Source organism: Polypterus senegalus, chromosome 11, assembly GCF_016835505.1.
Source record: "Polypterus senegalus isolate Bchr_013 chromosome 11, ASM1683550v1, whole genome shotgun sequence".
NCBI classification, from domain to species: Eukaryota; Metazoa; Chordata; class Cladistia; order Polypteriformes; family Polypteridae; genus Polypterus; species Polypterus senegalus.
The window spans coordinates 14808019-14830619 of record NC_053164.1 but is presented as its reverse complement, the minus strand read 5'-3'; the positions used below and the strand labels follow the sequence as shown (position 1 = coordinate 14830619).

General features: G+C 37.0%; 1 protein-coding gene across 2 annotated transcripts in view; it reads left to right on the top strand.

The window, feature by feature from the left end:
* Nucleotides 1–22601, top strand: part of ppp1r37 (protein phosphatase 1, regulatory subunit 37) — a 178950-nt gene that overhangs the window by 105782 nt on the left and 50567 nt on the right. For both annotated transcript variants that reach the window (XM_039768064.1, XM_039768063.1), the window contains one exon: nucleotides 11291–11336. In XM_039768064.1, the coding sequence (XP_039623998.1) occupies nucleotides 11291–11336 (46 nt within the window). The remainder of the gene's footprint in view (nucleotides 1–11290; nucleotides 11337–22601) is intronic.

Below are 22601 nucleotides of genomic sequence, written 5' to 3'. Positions count from 1 at the left end.
CAATTACAAGGCACACTCGCTGACACCTCCATACTTACTCTGCCATTGGTTAGTTTAGTGTTGCCAGGTAATGTGCCTATGTTCATGTCTTTGCAATGTGAGAGAAGTGCAGTACCTGGAGAAAACCCAAGTGGGTACAAGGAGAATATGGATACTCTTCAATGTGTCTAAATCAGGATCTGAACTATGAATTTTGGAACTCCATCATGGGGCTGCTGCTGCCTTGGATGCTGTGTGTGCTGTCTCTCACACACTCACAGAAGATACTTACTTATCTTGTATATCTTTGGGATATGGGATGAAACTAGATTATGTAAGCAAGCTACTCAGATAGCCTTTTCAGATGTGGGACAGCAGCATTATGAACTGCACCAACATTTTGCCCATTTAACATTACCAACTACATCATGATCTTCTCTGCCGCTTTTTTACAATTAAATGCTTGGGTGGTATCAGGATCAAATGACTATGCCCATTTACAGCAACAGTCTGTATCCCCTGACCAATGGCCAACACCTAAAGCTGAATAAAATTGCTCCTGCATTTCCTCCTAGTGAGTTCTATGCAGTACAGTGATCCCTCGCTATATTGCTCTTCGACTTTCGCGGCTTCACTCCATCAGGGATTTTATATGTAAGCATACCTAAATATATATCTCAGATTTTTTGGTGGTTCTCGGATTTCTGTGGACAGTGGGTCTTTTAATTTATGGTACATGCTTCCTCAGTTGGTTTGCCCAGTTGATTTCATACAAGGGACGCTATTGACGGATGGCTGAGAAGCTACCCAATCAGAGCATGTATTACATATTAAATAAAACTCCTCAATGATATATGATATGCTTCCTGCACGGTGCTTTGCATACTTAAAAGCCCAAACAGCACCTATTGATTTTTGATTGTTTGCTTCTCTCTCTCTGACATTCTCTGCTCCTGACAGAGGGGGTGTGAGCAGAGGGGCTGTTCGCACACTTGGCCTAGAGGATACAGACGCTCCTCTAAAACATGCTGAAAGACTACGCTTTGTCGTGCGGTGCTTCGCATACTTAAAAACCCAAACACCACCTATTGAATTTTGATTGTTTCATTTTCTCTTTCTACCTCTCTCTCTCTCGCTCTGACATTCTGTGCTCCTGATGCGCACTCCTTTGAAGAGGAAGATATGTTTGCATTCTTTTAATTGTGAGACGGAACTGTCATCTCTGTCTTGTCATGGAGCACAGTTCAAACTTTTGAAAAAGAGACAAATGTTTGTTTGCAGTGTTTTAAAGTCACTGTCTGTACAACCTCCTGTGTTTCTGTGCAAATCCGTGACCCAAGCGTGATAATATAAAAATAACAATATAAACGTGTGGTTTATACTTCGCGGACCTTTGCGATCGAGGAGGGATCACTGTACATCCAGTATGGGAGTTACATAGTGTACATCACAGATAATGCCCAAACACCTAAACACTCCTTCTAGTGCAAAAAGAAGCAATGATACTTCTCTGAAATCCCTCTAGATTTTTGAGCTCTGTAACCCTGCAGAAGAGCTTCAGTTTACTTATAGCATTGATCTAATTTTTTGGTTGCTTCTCAAAGATTTTACTTGGAGCTTGGAGGCTTAAGTTGTGTAGTAAATTGAAAATGTCAGAAGGAGAGTTTACTTATCTTTCACCCCTTTTGTATGTTATATTTTCTGTTGCTGCCCTCATTGGTCAGTCTCACAATTATTGTTAACCTTATTTGTGATCAAAGACCAGAAGTTCTTAATTTTCTCCATTTTGGGTTGTGTGACATCACCTCAAACTTTTAAAGTGTTGATTTCATCTGTTCTGTATTACACTTGCCTCGGAGCCACCATTATACATACAAAGAATGAGAGTGGTTGGGAGCATGCGCACACCCACCACACGGCAAACCACCCAGATTGAAATCCGATTGCAGCTGTGCAACGGGTGCCACCTCAGCAAGCACACAGTACAGTGTTAGTTTTAGTTTTTTTTTTTTTTACAGTGGCTGGAGTGCCAATCCTGCCACCAACCCCCAAGTTTACCCAGCAAATTGGAGGACCTGCTTACAGGGCTGGATCCAAGTTAACATCATACCGAGGGTGGATCAATTGCAGGTTAAGGACCTTGCTCAGGGGCCTAACGAAGTGGAGTCACTTCTGGCGGTTATGGGATTCAAACCGGCAACGTTCAGATCCCTGGCCTCAGAGCCACCACTCTGCCCATACAAAGAATAATAATAGATTTTACAGCCCCAATTCCAAAAAAGTTGGGACGCTGTGTAAAATGTCATTAAAAACAGAATGCAATGATTTGCAAATCTCATAAACCTATATTTTATTCACGACAGAACATAGAAAACGCATCAAATGTTGAAAGTGAGAAATTTTACTATTTCGTGAAAAATGTTATCTCATTTTGAATTTGATAGCAGCATCACATTTCAAAAAAGATTGGACAGGGGCAACGAAAGGCTGGTAAAGTAAGTGGCACTAAAAGAAATAACTGGAGGAAAATTTTGCAAGTAATTAGGCAAATTGGCAACAGGCCAGTAACATGATAAGGTATAAAAAGAGCATCATAGGAAGGCAGCGTCTATAAGAAGTAAAGACGAGTTTAGGTTCATCTGCAAAAAACTGTCTACAATTTCAGAATAATGTTCCTCACTGTAAAATTGTGAAGACTTTGAATATCTCATCATCTAAAGTACATAAAATCATGAACAGATTTCGAGAATCTGGAGGAATCTCTGTGCACAAGGGACAAGGCCAAAAGTCAATATTGAACGCCTCTGATCTTCAGATTGCACTGAAAACAGGTATGATTCTGTCATGAAAAATGCTACATGGGCTCAAGAATACTTCTAGAAATCATTGTTTGTGAACACAGTTCACAGTGCCATCCTCAAATGAAGCCCAAAGCTCTATCATGCAAAGAAGAAGCCATATATGAACATGATCCAGAAATGTTTCTGTCTTCTTTGGACCAAAGGTCATTTAAAATGACTGTTCTATGTTCAGACAAATCTAAATTGGAAAACCTGGGTGCCATGTCCTCTGGACTAAAGAGGGGAGAGCCCATCTGGCTTGTTATTAGTGCTCAGTTCAAAAGCCTGCAGTGCTTCTCTGATGATATAGGGTGCATTGGTGACTATGGAATTGGCAGCTTGCACATCTCGAAAGGCACCATCAGTGCTGAAAGATATTTATGTTTTAGAGCAACATATGCTCCAACCCGACAACATCATTTTCAGGGAAGGCCTTAAATTTTCAGCAAGACAATGCTAGACTGCATACTGCATCTATTACAAGAGCATGGCTTTGTAGTAGAAGAGTCCGGGTGCTGAACTAGCCCGCCTGTAGTCCAGACCTTTGAGCAATTGAAAACCATTTTGTGCATCATGAAACGAAAAAAAGAAGACACAAGACTGTTGGGCAGAAAATCCTATTTCAGACCAGACTGGGTCAACATTCCTCTCCCAGAAGTCCAGCAACTGACCTCTTCAGTTTCCAGACGTTTACGGCTGTTGTTAAAAGAAGAAAGGATGCTACGCAGTGGTAAACATGGCCCTGTTCCAAATTTTTTGAGACATGTTGCTGCCATCAAATTCAAAAATTACCTTAATCTTTTCTTAAAAGGGTATGTGCTCTCAGTTCAAACATATATGTTTTATATGTTCTATTGTGAATAATATGTGGGTTTATGAGATCTACAGATCTTTGCATCCTGTTTTTATTTGTATTTTAAACAGTGTCCCAACTTTTTTGGAATTTAGGTTGTATTTATATAGTTCCTTCAGAGTCTGTGATCACAAGGGGCACCACTGAGCCCCAAACCCAAGACACAGCAATACCCCACACTTTGTTAGAATAAAATATTTATTCTTACAAAGCACTTTTCCCAAATCACCTCTTCAAATACCATTTGCACAAACATGATGTATTCCACAATTATCCAAAAAAAACATTGACTGTTGCTCACTTCCTTCTGAATCTGACACCCGAATGTGAGAAAGTGGACTCCTTTTATATCGGACCCGGAAATGCTTCCGGTATTACATTGTGTCCTTGTGGAAGCACTTCTGGACAATAGAAAAAGTAGAATGGTCCTCCCCTGACAGTGCCCTTTACTGATCCTCAGGGACCCCAACAGGGCTGCCCTTCCAGTCTACATCTCAAAGGCACCCCAGCGGGTGTTCTGATTGGGTTACCATATGAAGACCACTGCCACTTAGTGTATGGGGGATGAAACCAATCCCCATCCTCGGCTCTTCTCTGTCCATCCATTAATACATACAGGCCAGGTACTAATTTATTCCCTTGCCCCGCTGACCAATCCGCTTGCGTCGCCACTCTGGCATCCTGTCTGGGCAATGGAACAACCTCCGATCCAACTGGGATACCCATTCTCCTCCTACAGTTTGTACAACTGAATCATCTGCTTGAAGCAACACAGCCTGTAAACCACTTAGTCTGTTAGCTTCAACAATTGTTTGCTGTCCCATTGTCCTGGCTGAATCCATTTTGTTATTCCTTAGTTTTAGGTCTGACCATTCAACTGAGTATTTGTTCCATCTCCTTTCCATGGTTGCCTCCTGGGAGATTTAGGATTTTGATATCTTCAAAAATAGGACACCTCCTTTCCTTCCTTTTTGAAGAATGGAACTAGTTCCAATTTGCCACATTTCACAAGAACTATTCCCAACCTTCCAAAATAGCAATGAAGAAGCTACTCAAAAATATATATTTTGTGGCTTTTGCATTTCATTTCAGTGTATCGTTCATTGTGGATAGTGACCTAAGCACCAGAAATAGCCTGACCCTTCCAGATACTTATGAAGAATTTCTGCTGATCTGGATTTGTTCAACAAATCCAGAAGTTCCTTAAAGTGTTCCTTCTACCTGAGAGTAATAACAAAAGGCCAGCATTACTCCATACGTATGGACCAGCTGTAGTCGTAAGTATGTCACCTTGGAATAAGGTCTCAGCCAAATAACAATACATTTGCTTGCATTAATATATATATATATATATATATCTATCTATATATATCTATATATATATATATATATATATATATATATCTTTACTAATAAAAGGCAAAGCCCTCACTCACTCACTCACTGACTCATCACTAATTCTCCAACTTCCCGTGTGGGTGGAAGGCTGAAATTTGGCAGGTTCATTCCTTACAGCTTCCTTACAAAAGTTGGGCAGGTTTTATATCGAAATTCTACGCGTAATGGTCATAACTGGAAGCAGTTTTCTCCATTTACTGTAATGGAGATGAGCTTCAACGCCGTGGGGGAGTTTCGTGTGACATCATCACGCCTCCCACGTAATCACGCAGTACATAGAAAACCAGGAAGACCTCAAAAAGCGCTTGAAGAAAACATGCATTATATAATTGAGAAGGCAGCTAAACAATAAGAAGCGAGCGAAAGTGACATATACAACCATATTCATGAGTTCTGCTACTGAAACAAAGCACGCATGTAAACCTACACTTTAAATTAAGTTCATAGACAGGCTACGCTGGCGTTGTAATTTAGTGCCTGCCCATATAAGGCCGTCCGTCAGCGGCAATCCAATAGCAAACTGCCACGGGTAAATATTCACGGGTGAAGGACTGTGCTTATGGAGAGGAAGATGAGATGGTCAGGGTGGTGTTTGACACAAACTCAGCTTAAACTGCGAGAAAAGTTTTAAGTGCCAGGACTAAGGTAACATTAAATACAGCCATGGACATAGCAGGAGATGGCACCAGCACAGCTGGGAAGCTTTGATGCATGTACACCGAGTGGCTCACGTGAACTGACGCAGTGCACAGATAAAAGGCAACAGTTCCAAAGAGCGCTGAACAAAAACCGAATTACACAATTGAAAAGGCAGCAAAAAATATGAAGCGCCTCATACATACAAGCATATTCATAAATCCAACTACTGCGGAAACAAAGCACACGTTGGAAAAAGTCAATGTCCCGCTAAAGGAAGACAGTGTAAAAAACCCGCATGCAGTGTGTCAGGTCTCAGATAAAGAAGAAGACGAGCTGTTTATTGATGCAGTAAGAAACGAATCGATGAATGAAACCTGTCATCTTTACAACGATTGACAAACACGGAATGTAACTTGAACACAACACATCCTACAAATACGAACCTGATTGAAAGAAATAATGATAATCAAATCCTTGATGACAGCAACACTCAGTAACACTCACAAAACAAATACTGTATATTGACAGTCATGTTACGCTATTTTTAAAATGTTCCCTTTTCTTTTCTAGCTTTTTAACACACTACTTCTCGCTGTGATACGCAGGTGTATATATATGTATATATATATACACATCTACATACTCGAATAATGGATACTTTATTCGCCATCAATGATTGTTTTGGTAAAGCCATACTCAGTGTATTCATTAGATGAACGGTAAAAAGTAAGGCGAGGGAGGATGACTTATTGAGGCATGCAGGCTGTAGTGGCGTCAACTCTATCTGAATTGCGATCACATTTGAAAAAATATATCTTTTCAAGTTCTATTTAGTCCATATGTGTCAAACTCAAGGGCCGGGCCACATCCGTCCGCGTAATTATATCCGCCCGAGATCATTTTATATACTGTATTATTGTTATTAAAGCCCGGTATATGAAGCGCTGGTAACACAATAAACTACAGATCCCATAATGCAGCGCTTCAGCTGCCTTGCCGAACACTTACGCGTTAATCAAGTCTACCTTATGATGCTGCAAGTTATTGCGAAGCTAGCTCACACGATGCTGAAGAGAAAAGTTGATTCTGAAAATAGAGCCTTTAAAACCGATGGGAGGCTGAGTATATGTTTACTGAACCCGTGTGTCTCATTTGTGGAGCTAATGTGGCTGTAATTACAGAATTTAATCTAAGACGGCACTATAAAACAAAACATCAGGGTAACCTGAAAGACCTGAATGCAATGCAGAAGATACAGAAAGCAGAAGAATTAAATAAGAATCTGACACTTCAGCGGACGTTTTACCGTGCACAATCACAAAGTGATTTCAAGTGAAGCTGCTTTTATGGGAGACACAACCACTTGCCCCACTTTCCCTGTTGCCAAGTAATGTTAAACCAAGTCGCACTACGGTGTTCCCAAATCGCACTTTGCTGATAAACTGAGCGCACTGAGTTTGCACGGCGCTTTGGTGACTTTGAAGAACAAAAAAAGTCCGCCTACATGCGGCTCGAACCTTGTGCATGTTTGGTAGCACATATCTGTGTGAGAAGCTCTTCTCAGTGATAAAGACTAACAAAACAGCACACAGGAGTCGCCTCACTGATGAGCACCTGCAATCCATCCTGAGAATCTCCACAACACAGAACCTCACACCAAACAGAAACGAACCTGTGGCCAAAAAGATGCCAGGCGTCCAGCTCTAAAATGACATATGAGCAAAGACAACTGAATGATTTGATTTGTTATTGCTGAAAGGAACACATTTTATTTATATTTCTAGGTTTTGTTATGCAGCATGTTCATATTTGAATTTGTATAATTTTGACAGGATATATTTTTATGGAGAGCAAAATCTTTTGGGATATTTAAAATCTAAGTTTATTTTTATAAAATATAAAATTACATAAGAGTAAAGAAATTTGAATGTTTGTTCTTTTAATGTTTACTTTATTTCTAACTTGTATAATTTAGACAGGATATATTTTTATGGAGAGCAAAATATTATAAGTTGTTTAAGGTTTGAGTTGATTTATTCAGGAATAATATTCCTGTCTGTTTTACCATTCCTACCAAAGATATTTCTGTCGACTAAATAAAAATTCCTTCTATTTAAAATTTAAATGAACTTGAACAAATAAGATCCACACAGACTTGCACGTAAGAGCTTTTGTCATCCGTTTTAACAAACAGCGTATTGCACTGATATAAATAGCTGTGTGTGTATATATGTAGATATGTATGTATATGTATATATATGTTTATATATGTGTGTGTGTGTGTGTATATATATATATATATATATATATATATACATATATATATATATATATGTATAGATATGTATGTATATATGTTTGTGTGTGTGTGTAAATATATATATATATATATATATATATATATATATATATATATATATATATATATATATATATATATATATATATATATATATATATATATATATATATATATATATATATATATATATATATATATATATATATATATATATATGACAGCAACACTCATCACTCACAACAGTGACAAAACAATTACATTGACAATCATGGTACTTTATTTTCAAATGTTTCCTTTTCTTTTCATTGCTTCTTCAACACACTACTTCTCATGGCCTGGTATTTTGCTAGTATATATATAAAACCCAAATAGCATTGACTCACTCATCATGAAATCTCCAGAACCATGAGGACTTGGGACTTGAAATTTGGAATGTAGGTTATCCTTGGCCCATAGGTGCTCGCTAAGAAACGGTTTTAAAAATATTGAGGTCCAAGCACATTCTGTCTGTATGTCTGTCCGCTTTTCATGAGAAAATTACTTAGTGGATTTAGATCTGGTTGTTTTCTATCGTGTGCTTGAACTTTCCAGTTGATTTTGCGAATTCTCTCATCACGCGAAGTACCATAGTTTGCTTGCGGTAGCGATGTATTTATGCAAATCCAACAGAGTGGCTGTGGGCCGAGAGCAGAGGGGCAGGGCCTTCCTCATTCACTTGCCAGCCTCTGATCAAGTTAGTCTACATCTTGCCACGTGTTGGAGTGCACCTTGCCTCTTCTTTGCTAGCAATATCTGTTTGCTCAGCAGACATTATCATCTAAAGATTAAGGAGAAACTTTAACCTTTTTTAGAGAGAGATCAGAGCTCTGTGAGTTTTAGAGGGTAGCTAATGATTGCCTGAGATATCACGGCAATGTGCATTTCTCCCCACACGGGGAACGCCTTCCCGTCATAGCTGAACACGATCAGATATAGTGCCAATGTCTATTGATTTTTAAAGTTTGTCCTGTTTCATTACTATGTGGGCGAAGCCACGGGATACAGCTAGTATTGATATAAAAGTCTTCTTAGTGAAGAAATATATGTTTTGTTATATTGGTAGTGACTAAAATAGGATTAGCCATGTAGTAATTTTCATGTACTTCAAAACAAACTGACTGAAGGAAACCCACATACTCTTCAAAGTTGATTCCTCCAAAAATTAATGATGCCGATCTTTTGTTCAACATCAACAAGAGAGTTATTTTCTCCATCACTGGAGAGATGTTTTAATCTGTGGAATCTTTTTCCCGCCACTGAAAACAATATTGTACTATTTCACCAAAGTATTGCATTTTTTTTTGTTGTTAAGAATATTGTATTACTTTGTAATAATTTGCATTATGTCAAAATACATAATGCCTGGTGTGGTTGACATCATCATGCATGCTCTGTAATGGCTAGTGAGAGATACGTAAAGGATTTGCACATGCAATCAAATGACAAGAAGTGTACAGAAGTTCCAGGTATGCATTTAATTCTGCCTGTGCTGAAGAGTAAATGTAATCTGCACAGTTCAGAGTCACTAGTAGGCCAGTGATTATCGCAAAAGCACTGGGTGTAACATTCGGGTATGCGCATATTATAATCTGTGTGTAGATTAAGAATAATAATGTTTCCACTTCCAATGGAATCATATCATGTACTTGTAATATAATTTTGGTTTGCAGTTGCATATTTCTTATTTACTGTTCCTTTAGATATTAACTGGTGACCTGTATAATCAAGGGTTGTCATTTGATATAATCTTTATCTGAGTAAACATGAATAAATATATTCTGTCTCCATTGGTTATGCTGTGTTGTATTTGTATGGGATGCAAGTTACTGTGAGATCTACCATACAGGAGAAATCAAATTTCTTATTCAAATGAATACAGTACTTGAGAAAATAAATATGATTCTGAGATATTAGTACAGACGTTGTTGTGAAAAAGCACTTGCTCAGTCTGATATTTTTGTTTTCGTTATTGCGGTTTTTCTCTTTGCACTTTTTAAATGTTGTTTATTAAAAAAAAGTTATACAACACCTAATTGCTACCTAGAACTGATTAGCCGCCACCCCAAACTGGTTTAGCTGTGAACAGACATTTCCAGCCTTTGTTGATTATCCCTCATAGCTCTCTGGAATAGATTTTAGACCACTTTTTCAGTTCGGTGACGTGTCTGTGTTTTCATATTTGATGAGCATTTTTCAGGTTATGCTATAACATGAATATTCAGATCTTAAATTTGGCAAATTTGACAACTCAGCCATGTAGTTACCAGTACTTGTTGCTTTTATTAGTTATTAACAGATACTAGTTTTTATTTATATAAATATAACACAAGTATAATGTGTGTCAATTCCCAAGACCACTTTTGTTTATTGTTGTATTTTGCTGGTGTAAATTGTGTGCTTTTTCAATTGCTTTTCGTTAATATTATTTTACATTGTTTTAGTGCAAGTATATTTTAAATTTTGTTATTATGTAGCTACAGTATATTGAGAGTCAATAGTGATAATCAATAGAAAACTAATTGCTACATACATTTTTACACAGGAATGTTTAAACTACTATAGTTGCCTATATGTTAGTTTTTTTCTTAGTTTCCATTACAATTAAGGAAGATGTATTATGCATGATATGGTATAATATAGTATTATATTTTAGCTACAAATAGGCTTTAGGCAAAAAAATATGATAAAAATAAATGATCTGAATCTTAATATGTATGGAGAGTCCATACAGGGGATCAGAAACTTTATATATCTTTGCTTATTTTTATCTAGTAAACTACTTGTATTTCAGCTTTTGTTTTCTAGATTAACTCTTCATGTACTATAGAACTCCATGGCCTCAATTTAAATTTGCTTAAATCATTTCATTTTTAAACTCTCTTGTTATCCTTTTTTGTTTTATAACATAACTTGTGATGCTGCTCACTATAAATAATTTAAAGAAAACTGGAGCAGGATAAGAAAGGATCATCAGTCTGAATAATAAAAAAGGCTTCAGTGAAAATTAAGAGCCCTTATGGTGTTTCAAGAATTAGATAATGTTTTTCTCAAAAAATGATAACACCTGTTTCAGGTTATTTTTGTATAACTAAAAAAATACCTCTTCACTTATTCCTCAACCTTTGTGTGCCTTTCTGTTATTTATTTATTTAGCTGTCAACATTTATTAATAAATGCATTTATGGTCTTGAACTAAACTGAGACAAATATTTGTATTGACCCTTTTCTCTTTGTTTTCAGGAGTTTAAAGATCTGACGCAGCGGGTGGACTGTCTTGATCTTAAAGGTCAGAATCCTGATTTGTTAGTTCTGTGAATATGCCTTTTTTAATTTGCAGGTTTCCACAGATTTGTTTGTAGTGTTTCATGTCTTTGCTGCTTTTCTATGTTGTTTATTCTTTCTTTTACATGTTTCTGCATTTGCTTGACATAGTGGTTAACAGGAATCCAATAATATAAACTATTCTATTGTTACCCATTTTCGCAAAATATAAAAAGAATATTTAATTCACCCTTATTTTCCCTAATGTTGAATCTTTTTATTCTTCATTCAGTACTGCTGAGGTGATTTCTCCAGAAGCATTCACTAAACAGAAATGAAAAATGCACTCGGTGTATTATACTCCACATAATGAAATAATCAATGCCCAATTTGGTAGTCTTCAGAAAGTTGGGTAGATCTTTAATGTTGATCTCTGCTTTAGCGAGGGAGTCTCCCTCAAGGCCATAATTATTTAATGATTTAAGAGCTTAAGTTCAGGGTGGAATGGCTTCTCGGGACCTTTTTATATTTTGCATTTGTGGTTTTAGGATGAACAATGAATGTGAAGATGGCAGTGGATCATTTGTGACTAGAGGCAACACTTTTTTCCTTTCTTTTGTTTTATTTGTGGCAGTCAATTCTGTTAAACATTTGGTTACCAATAGTTTCCTTTCATCCATTTTATCAGTCCTTTTTGTCAAACACAAGATTAACAAAGATCATCATTTAGACATAGAGTGTTAAGCCAGCTGACTTTTCTAGATGAGATAGAAGAACAGCTCAGTGTTCTGCTCATGCATATACCTACAGACATTCTCATCGGACAAAATTAGTGTTACCAACAGTGTATCTTTAGATTATGGGAGTGAAATTAAGAATTCATCAACATTTTAATCAAATAGAAGTCCATATAATGTAAAACAGCAGTGCCTCCCACTATATCAACTGTACAGTTGTGCTTGAAAGTTTGTGAACCCTTTAGAATGTTCTATATTTCTGCATAAATATGACCTAAAACATCATCAGATTTTCACTCAAGTCCTAAAAGTAGATAAAGAGAAACCAGTTAAACATATGAGACAAAAATATTATACTTGGTCATTTATTTATTGATGAAAATGATTGAATATTACATATTTGTGAGTGGCAAAAGTATGTAAACCTCACAGATTAGCAGTTAGTTTGAAGGTGAAATTCGAGTCCAGTGTTTTCAATCAATGGTATGACAATCAGGTGTGAGTGGGCACCCTGTGTTATTTAAAGAACAGGATCTATCAAAGTCTGCTCTTCACAACACATGTCTGTGGAAGTGTATCATGGCACGAATAAAGGAGATTTCAGAGGACCTCAGATAAAGAGCTGTTGCTGCTCATCAGGCTGGAAAAGGTTACCAAACCATCTCTAAAGAGTTTGGACTCCACCAATCCACAGTCAGACAGATTGTGTACAAATGGAGGAAATTCTAGACCATTGTTACCCTCTCCAGGAGTGGTCGACCAAAAAAGATCACTCCAAGAGCAAGGCGTGTAATAGTTGGTGAGGTCACAAAGGACCCCAGGGTAACTTCTAAACAACTGAAGGCCTCTCTCACATTGGCTAATGTTCATGTTTATGGGTCCACCATCAGGAGAACATTGAACAATGATGGTGTGCATGGCAGAGTCGCAAGGAGAAAGCCACTGCTCTCCAAAAAAAACATTGCTGCTCGTCTGCAGTTTTGTAAAGATCACATGGACAAACCAGAAGGCTATTGGAAGAATGTTTTGTGGACGGATGAGACCAAAATAGAACTTTTTGGTTTAGATGAAAGGCGTTATGTTTGGAGAAAGAAAACACTGCATTCCAGCATAAGAACCTCACCCCATCTGTGAAACATGGTGGTGCTAGTATCATGGTTTTGGCCTGTTTTGCTGCATCTGGGCCAGGACGACTTGCCTTCATTGAAGGGACAATGAATTCTGAATTTTATATCGGAGAATTCTAAAGGAAAATATCAGGACATCTGTCCATGAACTGAATCTCAAGAGAAGGTGGGTCATGCAGCAAGACAACGACCCTAAGCACACAAGTCGTTCTACCAAAGAATGGTTAAAGAAGAATAAAGTGAATGTTTAGGAATGGCCAAGTCAAAGTCCTGACCTTAATCCAATGGAAATGTTGTGGAAGGACCAGAAGCGAGCAGTTCATGTGAGGAAACCCACCAACATCCCAGAGCTGAAGCTGTTCTGTACAGAGGATTGGGCTCAAATTCCTCCAAGCCGGTGTGCAGGAACGATCAAAGTTACCGGAAACGTTTAGTTGCAGTTATTGCTGCAAAGGGGGGTCACACCAGATACTGAAAGCAAAGGTTCACATACTTCTGCCACTCACAAATATGTAATATTCGATCATTTTCCTTAATAAATAAATGACCATGTATAATATTTTTGTCTCATTTGTTTAACTGTTTTTTTGTTTATCTACTTTTAGGACTTGAGTGAAAATCTGATGATGTTTTAGGTCATATTTATGCAGAAATATAGAAAATTCTAAAGGGTTCACAAACTTTCAAGCACAACTGAATATAACAAGTACTAAGCTACCCAGATAGGCAATTGAGTACATTTAATACATGTAGAAGCCATTTGTTTAGACAAAGCAGCAACAATTTAATAATACAGGGTGATCCAGATTTAATTATGCAGATCCAGATTGTCTGGATGACTTTGATTTATGCGGGGACGATTCCAGTTCGGCGCGAAGACAATTCTTTATGTCGTCAGTTCGCATACTTCTCGATGGTCCGAGATTTTTCGGGTGATTTTTCTATGTAATAAACTTAATAAGTTATAGCACAATGAAATTGCATAATTAGATCTGGACCACCCTGTAATTTTATTTATATAGCACCTTATTTACATGAAACTGAAGGTGCTTTCCACGGATTAATCAAATAACTACAATAAAGATATACCATAGTTATTTGGATATTATCATTAATTAATATTATGACTGTGTGTGTATGTTGTATGTATTTATTTTGAGGCAGCAACTTCATTTTAACATATTTTATACCTTATGGAAACAGAAACATTTCAATAGTGAAATATTTTTATTGGACCAAAAGAACTAATTTAAATGTGCATTTATACAAAAATAGGGAGATGCATAAATTTGGGCACCCCAAAGGAATAATCCCGTCAATATTTAGTAGAGCCTCCTTTTGCTGAAATAACAGCCTGTAGACACCTCCTATAGCCACTGACAAGTCCCTGAATTCTGGCTGCTGGTATTTTGGACCATTATTCAATTCAAAGTGCCTTCAGTTCAGTCCGGTTTAATGGTTTCCGAGCGTGGACAGCCTGCTTCAAATCAATCCATACATTTTCAGTGATGTTCAGCTCTGGGGACTGGGATGGCCATTCTAGAACATTGTAGTTGTGCCTCTACATGAATTCCTTGGTAGATTTTGAACAGTGCATTGAATTGTTTTCATTCTGAAATATCTAACCCCGGCGTAACTTCATCTATGTGACTGTCTCTTGAACCTTCTTGTTAAGATTCTGCTGATACTAGGAGGAATTCATGCGGCCCTCAACTTTAACAAGGTTTCCAGTACCTGTGCTAGCCACACAACCCCATAACATGATTGACCCTCCACCTAATTTTACAGTAAGCAGCAAGTTCTTCTGGAATACTGTGTGGTTTTTTTTGTCATGTGACCATATAACTCTGCCTTAGTCTCCTCTGTCCACAGTATTTTTTTTTCCCAAAATGTTTCTGGCTTGTCCAGATGTGCTTTTGCATACCTCATGCAAACCCCTTCTTGTGGTGAGTACTCAGAAAAGGCTTTTTGCGCATCACCCTTCTACTGAACTGTTCCCGGTGCAAAGTGTGCTGTGTGGAACGATGTACAATGACACCATCAGCATCCAGATGTTCTGGTAGCTCTCTGGAGGTGATCTGTGGTTTGTCTGTGACCATTATAACTAGCATTCGGCTGTGCCTTTCAGGTATTTTTCTTGGCCTACCACATCTTTCCTTCAAAAGGACTGTTCCTGTGGCCTTCCATTTCCTTAACTACATTTCTGACTGTGGAGACAGACAGTCCAAACTTTTGTGATAATTTCTTGTACTCTTCTCTTTATTTAAAATGACAAATTGTTAGTTTTTTATGTCAGTAAGGAGTTCTTTAGAGGTTCCATGTTGCCACTCTTTAAGAGAGAACCAAGAACAATCACAAGTAGCATTTACTTAAGTTAAATAACCTTTTTTCATGATTGGTTGCATCTGTCTTTGTGGTTTAATGTCTAATGAGCTAATCAAAGCAATGTTGTTCTGCAACCTTTTAGGATTAAATGACTACAGGTCTTCAAATTAATGCAATTAAAAGGGTGCTCAAACTTTTGCAAATCCCATTTTCTGCATTTTATTTTATTTCATACAATAATGCTACACTGAGAATTTTGGTCTAATAAACATCCTCATGTCTACATTTCTCTAGAAAAAAGGAATATTGCTGTGATCTTCTTTTATGAAGGTAGAACAAATTATTATGCAACCTCGAAGGGTGCCCAAACTTTTACATAGCACTATATATACATAATTATAAAGCCCAAAGAGTGTCTGCCTGCCTTCTTGAACCTTTCTGAGCTGGTAAACTGTAAACGAGTGCCCCATGGATTTATGCAATGCAGATCTTAACGTATCCGCGTCACGTTTCACTGTCCATCACCCATTTAGCCCTGTCTGTCTTCAGGGTAACATGCTGGCTACTACAGCACAATTTGCATCCATGACCACTTGTGTGTTTTAAAGTATGATATCTCTTATAATTTACATATGCATGCACATCTATGCTTGGTGGCAATGATCTTTATTTGCTTGCTGTTAATCACACCAGCAACTCCAAGAAAAGCAGCAATTTGCATGAAAGCAGCTTGTTTTAACATTACCTCACACAGGTCAATTGTGGAAAAATGTGTAACTGTGTTTATTACCTCACATGTTGCAAATGCTTGCACACTATTATTTAAAAATGGGGAAGCACTTTTCCCTCGCTCCCCACAATAGCTCAGTACAAAGACCACCAAATAAACAGTCCCTTCTGCCTCCATTCCTCCATGGACAAGCTTCAGGGTTAACTAGAACTCACCCAGGTGTGATGGAAACCCAAAGTAGGGTTCTACAGTTCCCTCTGGTGGCCCACATGGAACCCAGCAGGGCTGTGCCAAACTCTTGCGGGAATCCATGGTGCCACAGCTGCCCAGGAGGGCTGCCTCCAGCATCTCGGGGAAGGTAGTGACTTATGGATGGTGTTTTCACCCCAGTCCTCCCATCCAGCTGGCGTTCTGTTTTAATAGCCTTGGCCACCCATCACATACCAAATTTGTGTCACTCTTCAGATTTTTGTTCCAGTTAAGAACATTTTCCTATTTTGAGGTGCTTAATAAATTCAAGCACATGTCTTGGCATGATACAAATTCTTGTTGTTAAAAACAAACACAAAACCACCTGATAAGGTTGGAATGTAATAGCCATTGGTTTGAGCTTGGAAAAATATACAAAACAGGCAGTGCCCTGCACAATTTTTGGTACAAAGACACATTTTTCCTTGATTTTCCACTCTGCTCTGTATAACAATTGTTGTAATTTCTATGGGTGTGACCGAACTACTTGCAAAATACCCTTAAAGTTTGTAATGTGCACTTTATTCACGACTAGATTATTTAATCTGCAATTTTAAACTGGGGAGCAGAGGGGTAAACCAAGGATATACAGTACAGGCCAAACGTTTGGACACACCTCCTCATTCAATGTGTTTTCTTTATTTTCATGACCATTTACATTGGTAGATTCTCACTGAAGGCATCAAAACTATGAATGAACAAATGTGGAGTTATGTACTTAACAAAAAAATGTGAAATAACTGAAAACGTTTTATATTCTAGTTTCTTCAAAATAACCACACTTTGCTCTGATTACTGCTTTGCACACTCTTGGCATTCTCTCGATGAGCTTCAACAGGTAGTCACCTGAAATGGTTTTATTTATTATTAATCTACCAATGTAAATGGTCATGAAAATAAAGAAAACACATTGAATGAGGAGGTGTGTCCAAACTTTTGGCCTGTACTGTATGTGTCTTTGTTCCAAACATTATGGAGGGTACTACAGGCAAAAGAAACAAAAAAAGTAGATTGGCAACAGTGATCTCAAAGTAGTAAACCAATAACCAGTGTGCCTTCCAGCATTATGTCCATCAAATGACTTTCTGTTGTAATATATATATATATATATATATATATATATATATATATATATATATATATATATATATATATATATATATATATATATATATATATATATATATACTAATAAAAGGCAAAAGCCCTCACTCACTCACTCATCACTAATTCTCCAACTTCCCGTAGGTAGAAGGCTGAAATTTGGCAGGCTTATTCCTTACAGCTTACTTACAAAAGTTGGGCAGGTTTCATTTCAAATTCTACGATAAGGGTCATAACTGGAAGCTATTTTTCCCCATATATTGTAATGGAGTCTTGAGTTGAGATGGCGTCGTAGTGAGTTTCGGTGACATCATCACGCCTCCTACGTAAGTAATGTAGAGAACAAGGAAGAACTCCAAACAGCTTATGAGCACAAACGCCATTTCACAATTGAGAAGGCAGAAAACATTATGAAGCAAATGATGCATACAAGCATATTCATAAGTACAGCTACTGCGAAACAAAGCACGTGTAAACCGTGAAGTTTATATTAAATTAAGTTCATAGACAGGCTGCCACTAGCATTTGTAATTTAGTGCCTGCCCATATAAGGTCAGCCCATCAGCGCAATCCAATACAAACACTGCCAGTAAATGTTCACGGGTGAAGGACTGTGCTTATGCAGAGGAAGATGAGATGGTCAGGGCGTGTTTGGCACAAACTCATTGAAACTGCGAGAGAAACTTTTAAGTGCCGGGTCTTAGCTGACATTACACGAGATGGCACCAGTACAGCTGGGAACCTTCGATGCAAGAACACCAACGGCTCACGTGAACTGACGCAGTGCGCAGACAAAAAGCAACAGTTCCAAAGAGTGCTGAACAAAAATCGAATTACACAATTGAGAAGGCAGCAAAAATATGAAGCGCCTTATACATACAATCATATTCATAAGTGCAGCTACTGCGAAACAAAGCACACGGTGGAAAAAGTGAATGTCCTGCTAAAGGAAGACAGTGTAAAAAAAAACCCGTGCATGCAGTTTGTCACATCACAGATAAAAAGGAAGACGAGCTGTTTATTGATGCAGTAAGGAACTAATCGATGAATGAAACCTCTTATCTTTACAACGATTGACAAACACGGAATGTAACTTGAACACATCCTACAAATAATGAGCCTGATTGAAAGAAATAATGATAATCAAATCCTTGATGACAGCAACATTCAATAACACTCACAAAACAATTACTGTATATTGACAATCATGTTACGCTATTTTTAAAATGTTCCCTTTTCTTTTCATAACTTCTACTTCTCCACTGCGTACACGGTATATATATACATATATATATATATATATATATATATATATATATATATATATATATATATATATATATATATATATATATAAATATATATAAATATATATATATAAATATACCCCATCTACAATACATACTTTAGCATAGACAAGCCACACGCTGTGGCGCAATTGTAGAGTCTTCGCTTAACGCCGACATTCGAGGTTCGATTCCGAGAGGGATGTACTGACTATGTAATGCGCTAATTCCGATTCATTTTACCTTCAGATCTCCTTGGTTTGGGACGATGAAAAATATTAGGTTAACGAGAATCATGTTACGTTATTTTTAAAATTTTCCCTTTCTTAGCACAAGCACAGCTGAGAAGCTTCGATGCATGTACTCCATAACGCATTAAAAAATAACGCATTTAATCACACTTTCAATTCCAAGCAAACGGGAACTTTTGTCAATGCATGATTTCCTGGTACATCCATTACACTGATGCACACATCACAGCTACAAAAATGTTAGAGTCGGAATAAAGCGCTCCTACGACTGATCATTTCGACTTCCCGAAATAAGCCTTGATAAAAGCATGGTTTTGTGCACACTGAAAAGCAAGCAAAATTAGATGCATTACAGAAAGCGGACTTTGTGGCTCTTACTGGGGATCATTGACTCCGGACCGTTAGTAATTCTAAATACATCTAATTACAAAATGTTCAATGATCACACTGTTTTAGCCTAATGTACAAAATAATTTTGGCTAATGTTACTCAGAGTTTAAAGAGTAAGCTGGTCAAATTACCTTTTATGTTTCTGACTTATTTTTTAAGAAGAAAACTGCACTTTATGTTGAAATTTTGGTTATTATTATTTAAAGACAATACTATTCTGAAAATGTACTTAAAGTACTTAAACTACCACTTTATTTTTAAGTCTGCCCAATTTTAACCAGGTATGATATTTTTGTTTCTGTTTTGAATTCAAATGCAGTTTAAAAGCTTTTTTTCAGAAATTAAAACAGCTTCAGTTTACAATATTCATGTCCATGTCTATTATTTGATTCTATCCCCACTAAAACCGCTTTAAATAAAAAAAAAAAAACATTTGCGATTTGGGGCAAATTTACGTAAAGATTACATACGATTAATCAAGATTAATTTTTACACAGCCTCTAATTAATTGATTAATTTTTTAATCGAGTCCCACCCCTAATATATATATATGTAGATATATATATGTAGATTTGTATATATATGTTTATATACAGTATATATGTAGATATGTATATGTTGTATATACAGTATGTATATATGTGTGTGTGTATATATACAGTATGTGTATATATATGTATATATGTATGTGTATATATATATATATATATACTGTATATATATATATATGTGTATAGATGTGTATATATGTTTATATATGTGTGTGTGTGTGTGTATATATATATATATATATATATATATATATATATATATGCCAGCAACACTCATGACAATGACAAAACAATTACATTGTCAATCATGTTACGCTATTATTAAAATGTTTCCTTTTCTTTTACTTCTCCGCTGCGAATCGCAGGTATTTTGCTATACTGTATATATATATATATATATATATATATATATATATATATATATATATATATATATATATATATATATATATATATATATATATAATATAAATAGATAGATATGACAACAACACTCATATCAATGACAAAACAATTACATTAACAATCATCTTACGCTATTTTTAAAATGTTTCCTTTTCTTTTCATAACTTCTTTAACACACTACTTCTGCTGCTGCTGGTATTCTGCTAGTATACTAATAAAAGGCAAAGCCCTCACTGACTGACTGACTCACTTATCACTAATTCTCCAACTTCCCGTGTAGGTAGAAGGCTGAAATTTGGCAGGCTCATTCCTTACAGCTTACTTACAAAAGTTGGGCAGATTTCATTTCGAAATTCTACGCGTAATGGTCATAACTGGAAGCTATTTTTCTGCATATGCTGTAATGGAGTTCAGCTGGAAAGCCATGGGGGGTGGAGTTTCTTGTGACATCATCACGCCCCACGAATCACGCGAACTGACTGTCAACGCACTACGTAGAAAACCAGGAAGATCTCCAAAACGCTGAAGAAAACATGCAGTATATAATTGAGAAGGAAGCGAAACAATAGGAAGCGAGCGAGTGACATATACACTGAATCCTCCAGGCACTCCTTACAAAAGGTTACATTGACAATCGCACAGATGAGAAGCTTCGATGCATGTGCTCCATAACGCATTAAAAAAAGATTACATTGGGGAACTTGTGTCAATGCATGATTTCCTGGTACACCGATTACATTGATCAGCGCTTCCCAAAACCTGACGGTCATAACTAGAACCTTCTTTCCTATACAGTACTGTATACGGCCATATCGGCAGCTCGCCGCCGAGGGAGGCGTATGCTAAAGGAATGTGCTTAGCATATTCATAAGTAAGGCTGCTGCGCAACTCAGCACGCCTCGACAATCGCACAGATGAGAAGCTTCGATGCATGTGCTCCATAACGCATTAAAAAAAATAATGCATTTAATCACAGTTTCAGTTCCAAGCAAAGGGGAACTTGTGTCAGTGCATGATTTCCTGGTACACCGATTACATTGATCAGCGCTTCCCAAACCCTGAGTATATAAAGACGGTGTTGGAATATTTCGGAATATATAATATAAGCGCTGGATAGTCAAAACTTAAATATATAAAGTCAGCGTCGGAATATATAAAGTCAGCGCTGGAATATATAAAGTCAAATCTTGAATATTGAAAGTCAGCGTCGGAATATATTGTCACGCTTGGGTCACAGATTTGCACAGAGACACAGGAGGTCGTAGAAACGAGAAGGATTTTTATTCACAGACTGCAAACACATCAGCTTAAACGTGCTCCATGACAAGTCAGAGATGACAGTTCCGCTAGGAGCAGAGAGAGACAGATAAAAGCAAGCAAACCATCATTTTTCAACTGACAGGCGCTGCACAAGGCTTTTAAGTTAGTGGAGTATCGCGCGTTATAGCGCAAGTGAGAAACTAAGGAGCAAGCGCTGGAATAAAATCCACAAGTTAATATACACACTGTCTCTACAGTTTCTCCACACTGAATCCTCCAGGCACTACTTACAAAAGGTTACATTGACTATCGCACAGATGAGAAGCTTCGATGCATGTGCTCCATAACGCATTAAAAAAAATAATGCATTTAATCACAGTTTCAATTCCAAGCAAGGGGGAACTTGTGTCAGTGCATGATTTCCTGGTACACCGATTACATTGATCAGCGCTTCCCAAAACCTCAGTATATAAAGACGGTCTTGGAATATTTCGAATATATAATGTAAGCTTGGATGGTCAAAACTTTATGCAATGATGCCTACATTTAACTTACATTCCTACCAAAGACATTTCTATCAACTAAATAAAAATTCCTTCTATTTAAAATTTAAATAGAACTTGGAACAGATGTTCATAATATCCACGCAGACTTGCACGTAAGAGCGGGAGTCATCCGTTTTAAATAAATTAAGATTTTGTACAAATAATGTTTTTCATTTTTCTTCCTTGATGGATTCTGGCAGCCTCAGCAACAGTTGCTCATATGTCAAAGTGTAAAATGTTATCTATAATTTTATTTTTTTTTGTTATGAACTTCCCCAAAACTGTTGATCCCTGTAAATAGTTTATAGTATAACAACACTATAATCTGTT